This window comes from Aricia agestis, chromosome 9 (assembly GCF_905147365.1).
Source record: "Aricia agestis chromosome 9, ilAriAges1.1, whole genome shotgun sequence".
Lineage (NCBI taxonomy): Eukaryota > Metazoa > Arthropoda > Insecta > Lepidoptera > Lycaenidae > Aricia > Aricia agestis.
Window position 1 is genome coordinate 12,047,222 of NC_056414.1, and position 10,283 is coordinate 12,057,504.

General features: G+C 35.7%; 1 protein-coding gene across 1 annotated transcript; it reads left to right on the forward strand.

Moving 5' to 3' along the window:
- The first annotated feature begins 3,239 nt into the window (after positions 1-3,239).
- Positions 3,240-7,224, forward strand: LOC121730134 (zinc finger protein 32-like). Its single transcript, XM_042119020.1, has 5 exons — positions 3,240-3,768; positions 3,987-4,594; positions 4,849-5,044; positions 5,999-6,277; positions 6,658-7,224. The coding sequence occupies exons 1-5, from the start codon at positions 3,637-3,639 to the stop codon at positions 6,814-6,816; spliced, it is 1,374 nt and encodes a 457-aa protein (XP_041974954.1). The 5' UTR covers positions 3,240-3,636; the 3' UTR covers positions 6,817-7,224.
- Positions 7,225-10,283: the final 3,059 nt, after the last annotated feature.

The following is a 10,283-nucleotide window of genomic DNA, read 5'->3' on the forward strand; positions in this document are numbered from 1 at the left end:
CACCGCGCTCCACCCGCGCCACCCGCTTAGCCCGCGCAGACCGGTCTTCGAGAACGATGCCCGGCCCGCAACCCGCTTTGTTCACCTACCTACCTTTCAACTAATATCTTTAACTTGCCCTCGATGCGAGAGTAGTTACCATGAACCAAGCATGAACCGTCCCATATAATGATTTAAACAAGAAACTACGAAAAAACCGACCGTGTGCAGTGTCATGCTAGTCGGACGACGCGATGGACACACAAAAAGGTTCCGTACAAAGTACAAACCTTAAAAATAATTACTTATTTATTTGATAAAAGTAGTATCTTCTTATCTTATCTTGTGACTATATAAAGGTAACTATATTATTTTACTAGTTATCTTACTCAACTACTTACTCAACAGCCATCAACCGACAACCACTATGGGTTTCGACTTTCGACCTTTTTGTTGTGGTTAGAACTTAGAACCAATAGTTACAAGAAGGTTAAGTACAAACAAAATACAAATAAATAATGATTGTAAATCTTTATAGGTACTAGGGTTGCCAATAAAGTACATTGGCTACTTTAGTTGAGAAAAAACAGTAGGTACCTACTACCTACACATAAAAATAAATTACAATTTATAAAATTATCTAAAGTAAAATAAAAATGAATTCTGTACTTTGTTAGTTTCTTTAAAACTCGAGAGATAGGTGATACGAGGTTCATCGGGTCATCTAGTTTGAAATAAAGAATTTTTGCGTACTTACTTTATTATTTTCGTAAAGTACAAAGTACAATTGCCTGAAATAACGTATAATAGTTTATAATAAAATACGGGTGGAAAGTTCACAACCCCAGTTACAGAATTTTGTCGTAACAGAGTAGGGGGGCGCTAAAACATATTTTTTCTCAAATTGGGCTGTAGATAAGTTTGGGAACCTTCTACCAATATTACACATTAAAAATTCAAAGTCAATTTTTTTTATTCAGAATAAGTTTTTTTCAAACACTTTCTGAGCGTTGATGCTATTGGGGCCTACCACCGGTTCGGGAACTAACCTGGCGAGAAGAACCAGCGTAAGAAACTCGCACGGGGCCATCTTTTGTAAAAAACCGGCCAAGTGCGAGTCTTTCTAAAACTGTATTTGCTCTCGCTTTTAACATTTTTCACAAGTAGTTGCCCTCGCGGCCTGCATGCTGTCTAATGTCTATTCTAACTACCAGCGTTGCCAGATTTTTTTGTGCAAAGTCGGGACTTTAGAACTTTTTGAGTGAAAAAACGGGATTCCTCAGTGAAAAGCGGGACAAAGTAAAAAAAGGTATAAAATAAAAAGTTTTTTGAAGTTTTCATCTTTTTATTAGCGTTAAAATAACGTTGACAATATATATAGCTAAAGTAGCCAAAGAAAATCCACCCCTCTACCTCCCACACTCTTATCTTCATTACGCACCTTTCTTTCTCAGCAGTCAGCACGCTGCACGTATAATACGTTCGGGCTTTCCCCGAAAACCGGGACTGAGCCTGTCACGCGCGGGACGTTTAATTTTGATGAAAAAATCGAGACGTCTGGCAACACTGACTACCTACGCCGCGCGACGGCGCCGGGTCACCGGCGAATTAGCAATGTCGCGGTAACATTTTTTATGTGACGGGACAAATTGCACCCGGTCGGAAGATAGTGACCTGACCCGAACCATAATTTCAACAGTCCGGTCGAAAACCGATTGGGACTTGACCGATTTTTTAAAATTACATAGTTAATTCAAAGATTGACTTAATATACCTTGCCAAATTAGAGCCAGGGTTCATATGAAAAAGCATCGCATTTCGCAATTCGCAAATAAGAAACGCAGCAGCTGTAGTCGTAAACTCGTAACTCGTATTTTGTATAGCCAACTACAGTAATTATTAGCAAAGCTTTTCTGAACAATAAAACTATCTAATACTAGACGTTCCGCGCGGCTTCGCCCGCGTAAATTAGATATTTCACAGGCAAACTAGTCCACAAAAAATAGCCTATGATCCTTCACGTGGTCTACTTCTAGGATTTTCTACCCGTACTTTATTATAAAGTATTGTACGTTATTTTAGGCAATTGTACTTTACGAAAATAATAAAGTACGCAAAAATACTTTATTTCAAAGTAGATGTCCCGATGAACCTCTTATCACCTATCTCCCAATATAAGCCCTCCCTGGGTTTCCACGAATGTTTCAAGACTAAAATAGTTGTAGTTTTTGCGGCAAGATTTCTTGTAATTTTGTAATATTATTGTTGTATTGAACAAAATAAATAAATAAAAATAAATAAGCCAAAGCGGTTCAGCCGTTCTCGATTTTTAAAGCACACAAGAACTTACAAAATACAGAATTCATTTTTATTTATACTTACAGATATTTTTATAAATTGTACTTTTTTTTATACTGTGTTCTGTTTTTTCTCACCTAAAGTAGCTGATGTACTTTATTTGCAAAAATAAAGGTGGCAACCCTACCTGCAACACGTCAACTTTAAAAAAATGGGTTTAATTTTTTAACTTTTTCGTCACCAAATTTTATTTAGTGTAGATAGGTACATGGTTTCTTTATGAGCTGATTACTTATAATATTTCCAAATTTTCATTAGAACACCGTTTTATCGTATTTTTTTTTTATCTTAAAATACTATAAAACATGTGCCAGTATAAAATATTAAGGGGAAAACAACTGTTACGACAAAACGATGCAACCTGGGTTGCATTGTTTTTTCGTAACAGGGTCGCCGGGCTCGCCCCCATTGTTTCAATTTAAAATGCAGCCAGAAATGACATTACAAATCCATAGCTGGGCATTAACTCGTTAATCCGTTAATCGTTAATTGACGAAGTTAGTATTTTGAGTAACGGATTGACTTTTAAGTTAACTTTTAACGATTAACGTTAACTTGCGTCCTAAATGCAACGGCTTTAACGTTTAACGAAGCTAACTTTTCTTTTAACGGATTAAAGATTAACGAAGTTAACTATTTGATTAACGGTGCCCAGCTATGTACAAATCACCCCCAAGCCTCTACACAACGCCCCTTTTTTTTACTAATACTATACCTTACATATGTGGCAAAGTACGCCCCCGGTGTCAGTCCAAAAAGCCAACAAAAAAAATTTATCATTGACAACTGACAGTTAAATGACAAATGACATTGTCAAATTGCAATTGCAAAGCCGCAAAGTGAAAAAATAAATAAAAATGTAATTTTCTAAATTAAAGTTTATCTAGATAGACCTTAAATATTTGATAACAAAACAAATTCTAATTCAGCTTTCTTGTAACGTTCGACCCAATACATGTTTAGGCTATTGTACGATTACTAAAAGATTGAGGGAAGGTTTCATTAAAGAAGCTTAATAAACGCATAATTGCAATCGCTGTGTAGCCTTCACAGTTCACGCATGTACGGAGTGTTCAAATGGGTGCACGTGAAGTCATACCTGAGTTTGCGCATTACCGCCTTGCCGTTGTAATTTCAGCACGTCAATAAAAATGAACTATACCAGAGTAAACTTCGCTATTTCTGAACACGCATGCGTTGTAGCGTTCGCGTTATTCATAGTATCTGAAGATGATGCACGAAAATCATTGCATAGTTTCAAAGGACTCGAAAACTTGAACGATCTTAACCAAACCTAGAATGGAGGGACAGAAATGTTTCGAAACGTGTCGGCTCTGCGCGGAGGAGCAAGAAGCTACCGTTTTAATATTTAGCGCAGAAGCTGAAGCTATGCTACTTCAGAATAAATTGAATAAGTACCTGCTTATCGAGGTATGGGAAAAAATATTGCTACTCCATGCTTTCAGTAACTGTACCTAGTTACCTATATCTTCACAAAACTGCTTTCTGTCTAATTTCAAATCTAGATAATAATGTTTGTTACCAGGTACTTTTGCATTGAGTTCCGATATTATTATCTTTAGGTTACAGCATATTAATTTCTACATTGATATCTCGTAAATCTGTTAGTATATTGTTTTACATTCTAGGTAGAGGAAGATGATAGGTTGCCTAAAAGCATTTGTGTCCGATGCTGTTCCAAACTACAAATGGTTTGTGACTTTATTGATACAGCTAGAAGAGCACAGGATATCTTGACACAGAAAGCTGCAGAAGTCGAGTTAAATGAACAAATTTTGTATAACATAAAAACTGAAAATGATTGGTCAGATAATGAATCTAAAATAAACACAATGGAGGTGAATGTTGATCCGATGATGGTGCTGCAAAACTGTGAAGGTGCCATGTCACCGCACAGTAATGACGTAAACAACTCCAACGATTCCGAGGATGTCACGTACATGCATGCAGTTGACAGAGAGGATGTTACTATAAAATTAATTAAGAAGTATCCGGATACTTGTGACAACGAGGATAATGAAGATACAAATAAACCATTTTCCTGTGTTATCTGCAATAGAAGTTTTCTTTCTGAATTTGCTCTGAAAAACCACACATGGATTCATGACAAGGAGGAGGGAGATAATGTTAAATATACCTGCAATGAATGTGGTGTACGCTGTGTATCTAAAGCCACTTTGTTGACTCATTTGAAGAAGCACACCAAAAGGGGACAGTGTATGATTTGTGGAAGAGTGTAAGTAAAAGCTCGCGTTTCAAGTGTCTGTCTGTAAGTTTCTGTCCATGGCATTGTAACTCCCAAATAATGAATTTATTTCTATTTTTGGGGTCATCATTTTTGACATGCATGCAGATTACGGTTATTTTCAAAGGGTATTATGGATTTTAATCATAATCTAAAACAGTGCCACCATATTATTATTGTGTGTCTTATAACAAATTCATGTCTCATATTATCTTAATCTAATAAAAGTTTCTATTTTATTACAGGTTCCGCACCCAAACTAATCTTGACTTACATATGGCCAACCACACATTGGTAGGGAAGTCATTTGTGTGTAAAGTGTGTGGACGATCATACAACACACATAGCTGCCTGAAGAATCATAGCATTGCCCATAGCAACGAGAGGCCATATAAATGTCATATTTGTAAAAAGGGTTTCAAAAGGAACCAAGATCTGAAGGTATGAATATGTTTTCATCCAGCATGTTTGAGAATACATAGGGACAAACTCAAAGTTTTCATCATGCACCCTGTCTTGAAGTTTCAATGAGTTCATTTTTGGTGGCCTCGCTAAACATGCAAGTAACACAGAACAAATTTTTTCATAAACAAATATTGAGTAATGAATACATAAGACTGCTTCTACGGCAATGTGACACTTAAATTATAAAACTATTAACCTACCAATATACAAAAAATCTGCTGGTTAGGGTTCCGTTTTAGGGTTCTGTAATCAAAAAAACTTGGTTGACTATGGTTATATATATTTATATAATTTAAGAGTAACATTGTCCTACAAATAGAACAATCCATATTTTAGGACCATCAAATCAAAGTATGAAATCCTTTATATCTCTGTTAGTTGCCACTTTCAAGATTTTTCGCAGATAAAAAAGTTGTTTGTCTTATCAATATGAAGCTGCTCACAAAAAATTTGATTGTTAGTAATAAAAAAAAAAATGGTTCTAGGGCTCCCTGACTATTCAGAATAAAACTTTGAGAAACAATATCATGGTGATATAAGGATACCCAAGGAAATGGATTCCTAGGCAGTTGACGGACCTACACTATGTGGTCGGCTTATGTCAATTCAATGTTAGCTGTGATCAGTCGGATGAGTTTGACCTAACGCAACCAATAGGTCTGCCATCTGCCTATATAGGAATCAATTTCTCTGATAGTACCGTCGAGGAAGTTCATTCCTATGCAATTGACAGACCAACGTTATTTGGTCGAATATGTCAATTCAATGTTAATTGTGATCTGGGTTTGACGTAACGCATCCAAACTACTTAGGTCCCCGATTTGCGTAGGAATCAACTTCTCTGATAGTACATTCATATGTGTCTAAAAAGTATAATTGTGACATTTAGGAAGACAATATAGATTGATCATTTATAATTATTGTTTCCAGTTCCATATAAATCAACACACAGGCGCTAAACCATATAAATGTCCTTTCTGTGATAAAAGTTTTGCCAGCTCTGGTAATTGCTACTCGCATAGAACAAGGATGCATCCCGGTTGGAAGTTGGAGGGAAAGGTGAAAAGAAGAGGTCCTGTTGAGACTCCACCGAACATGATCAGAACAATCGTCCCAAAGTCAAACAACAATCCAAATGTATTGAAGTCAGTCATGAAATATCAGTGTAACGTATGCAGCCATACATTCCTGAGGAGAGATAATTATGTGGTAAATATCAATATTATTATAATTGAAACTTTAATAATAATTTTTAATTCAAAAATTGAAACTGGAGATTTTCTACTACTAACTACTTAGGGGGCATCCACAAATTACGTGAGATATTTTCTTAAATTTTTTGACATGTTCACTTTGGACAATGTGTATTGTGGATTCATTGTACACACTGTGAGCCAGAGAAAAACTGAGATAGAGTAAAAGATTCAACATAAATCGTAATGCATGGCTGTTTGACTATTTTTAGCGGAGATACTGCACAATCAGTTTTAATAAAAAATATCCACAGCCGAACATATTATAACTTCCTTTTTAGAAGTCGGTTAACAAATTTCAGCACTACCTACCTAATGCTAGTCATTTTGTTACAGTACCACATGTATCAGCACACAGGCAAGAAACCATTCCAGTGTTCATTCTGCACAGAAGAGTTTGTTACAAGAAAAGGATTATTTTTGCATCACGCAAAGGAACATCCCAGCAAGAATAGACCTCTAGGATTAGTGTCAAAAAATATTTTGCTGAATTAGTACCAAAGAGTAAAGACAGTACCATGTTTTATGTATATTTTATTACTCTATGATGTAACACTTAAATCTTGAGCTTAAGCATAGAGTAATAAAATGTATGGCTGGTCTCTGGCTTAAGTATATTTTAACATTGACTTTAAATTTGCATGATATGATATTTCATATTGTGTAATGAAATTGTATGTCATTATAACAATGTATAGGAAGCAAGTACACTAGCTAACATTCTTGTATTAATAATTATTGGTAGGTTTAAAGTAGCTGAAGTGCAAAGGTTTGATTGTGATAAATCATAAAACAGTAATTTTAATTTTGCAGTTATGCTTGTTAACATTTAATGCTCAAGATAGCATGTGTTTGCTGATTATCAGGTATTGGTTGTAAAATATTTTTAACATTGCTATGTTTAGTACAATATTCCTTCGATCGCGGATTCTTGGAAATGCTATTACGTCAAACCCAGCCGACAGATCGACAGATCACAATTATGAATTAACATTGAATTGACATGATCCGACCAAAAGACGTTGGTGTGTCAACTGCCTAGGAATCAATTTCCTCGATGGTACAACAAATGTGGTTACTTTTGTTGTACCTATTTTAAATGCTAGCTTAATGCCCTGGTAACATCACGAAACTATATAGCGCCAGTTGCGCCACCTATTTTTAAACACGTTTATAATAAGTATTGAGAATTGATGTTTATTTTAGAATCTCTTTTCTCCATGCTGTAAATGCAATGTGTTATGCACAGTATTAAAATTACAGTCGGTTCATATTAATTTTACATAGAAGATGTACTAGTTTTTATTTACTTGCAATATAAAATATTACTGCCATTAAAATTGATTAATTTTCCTTTAGAATAATATATTATTTTAAATGGTTACATAATATAACATTAACAAGGAAGGCTGTGTGTGAGTAGTCTGTCAATACTTAAATACACTTCAATCTGATTTCGTCTGAACTCCGACTACCTACAAGTTTGTTCCTGATTGTAACGTTAGCGTTCACAAGCTTCTCCAACAAAATATAACAATTAATTTTTAGGGTTCCGTACCCAAATCGTAAAGACGGGACCCTATTACTAAGACTTCGTTGTCTGTCAGTCCGTCCGTTTGTCTGTCTGTCTGTCTGTCTGTCCGTCTGTCCAAGTATCTCAATGTATCTCAAGAACCGCTATAGCTAGACTTCTGAAATTTTCACAGATTGTGTGTCTGTTGCCGCTATAACAACAAATACTGAAAAACTCTTGAATTTTTCACACATTCTTTTGTTTTATGTGTGTTTTAATATTTAATAATAATATTAAAATAAAATAAAAATTTAATTATTTAATATTTAATTTATTAATTACTTAGAAAATATTTAATAAATATTTGCATAATTTATTTTCCCATACAAAAAACACAATTTTTAGCCTGATTTTGCTCTGTATCGGCACAGAATATATTATAGTAGTAGTACCAAGTAGGTATCGGTACGGAACCCTTCGTGCGCGAGTGCGACTCGCACTTTTTTTTTTTAACGTGCTTTGGCCCACCACACATTCCCATCACTGTATCTCCTGTGTCGCCATGATCGACAGCGGCATCCAACCACGAAAACCCTTTGATATGATCTCAGGGAGCCCGAGGGACATGCTAAAGCTGTCTTGGGACCCGCAACGAAATTAATCAGAAGAAAATAGGAGTAGGAAGAATTCCAGATTCGCACTTGTCTGATTTTATTTGACGACCTTTGTGGCTCAGTGGTCTAGCGTATTGTCGGTGCTCAAGCGGGTCGCGGCCCGCGGGTTCGAATCCCGCCGCGCGCCGACATTTTCCTGGGTCATGGCACATTCATGACCCAGGAAAATTGAAAACTTTTTGTTACATTACATAATATGTGTTTTATATAAGTAATAAAATTATGCATATAATTAAATATATTATGCATATTGTATAGTTAATAGTACTTATATATAATTATTAATTGATAAAATATATACAATGTGTCCCGACACCGGTGAGTGATGAGTGGTGACCGATCCTTTGATGTCGTGATCTATGGCATATTTTATCGACAAATTGGCTCTCAAATTTTTTCTCTCTCTCACGGTTGTGAAATGGCAGCCATTTTAGTTTTTCTCGGGCTTTCACACTAATCTGACCCTGGTACTTCTCATGTAAATATCCTATGAAGATAAAAAAGGTCTCATTTGATAGCTTAACTTGTGGACTACGCTTACATAGGCAATATGTTATAAATTTCGTGGAATTAAACATAGAAAAACCAAAGTTTAAAAAAAAAGTATATTTTTTTTAATCAATTGCTTTTTGCAAAAAATCTAGCGCATTAAACTGGTTCTTTTTTGTTTTAAAAAGATAGAAGAGGTTTTCATCTTAAATAAATTCTTTATTTCAATGCTCTAAGTCAGATAGTTTAGAAGGTTCTTCTAAGTAGTCTGTGTTTAGAAGTTATAATGATTTTCTTATGAAGATAGGCACAGTATAGCAATATGACATATCCCTACAGTAGTGAAACGAATGTACTTGCGCAGAGCAACGGAGGGGTACCCGCGGGGAAGCGGGCGGCGCGGGCCCGCGTACACAAACTCGCGGCAGAGTAGACAGAATTATAGTGTATGCCCACTTAGAACTGAGGTTGAAATTTTTAAATTTGACGTATTATAACGAAAATCGTCGTTAGGGTTGTTAACTTGTTACGGTCTACGAATTTAAAACTATGGTCTATGACATATTCGCTGGACGTGTTCCTCTTTGGTCGTATTGTTGTTTGTGTTTTGGCACATGCGATTAAAATTGTCAGAATCCAATTTTGAAATCTTTATTTTAAATATTTAAAAATAAATTATATCAGCCAGCGCGAGGCACATTCCGTTCATAATCCTAGTATAACCCGACGAATTTGACAGACATTGAAACCTGTCCGCAGCTGTCCGTCTCTTTGCAGTCTAACTACTGGTAGTTATGTCTATTGTGCTCGCGGAGTCTGTAATCTGTATACCTGCGCCCACAGGGGTGACGTTGGCGCGTTGTCTACGAATTTTGTGTTGTAAAACCATAGCTTATCATAAAAACAATGGCATATTATAATAAATGTTCAGTGTACGGTTGTAAATCTGATTAAAATAACAAAAAGGATTTAAATTTTCAAAAATATCGGCTCACAGTTTACACTAATATTGTGTTGGCCTTGGCGGCATTTATTTGCATCTCTGTTTTATTGTTTACATTGTAAGAAGTGTAACAAGGAGAGAAACAATATAGAATAAATTAAAAATCTGTCAAATACCCTGTTACATACTAATTAGTACCTACCTAGCTAGGTATACACACCAAGTGTAACATTTTGTCCTTTGGACCGCCCTTACCACGCACGTTATAAGAGTTTTGAACAGGGATGTTAGACGGCCACTTGGAAATCCTTGTACCGAGCTGGCTGAAAACTGGTATCGGAGA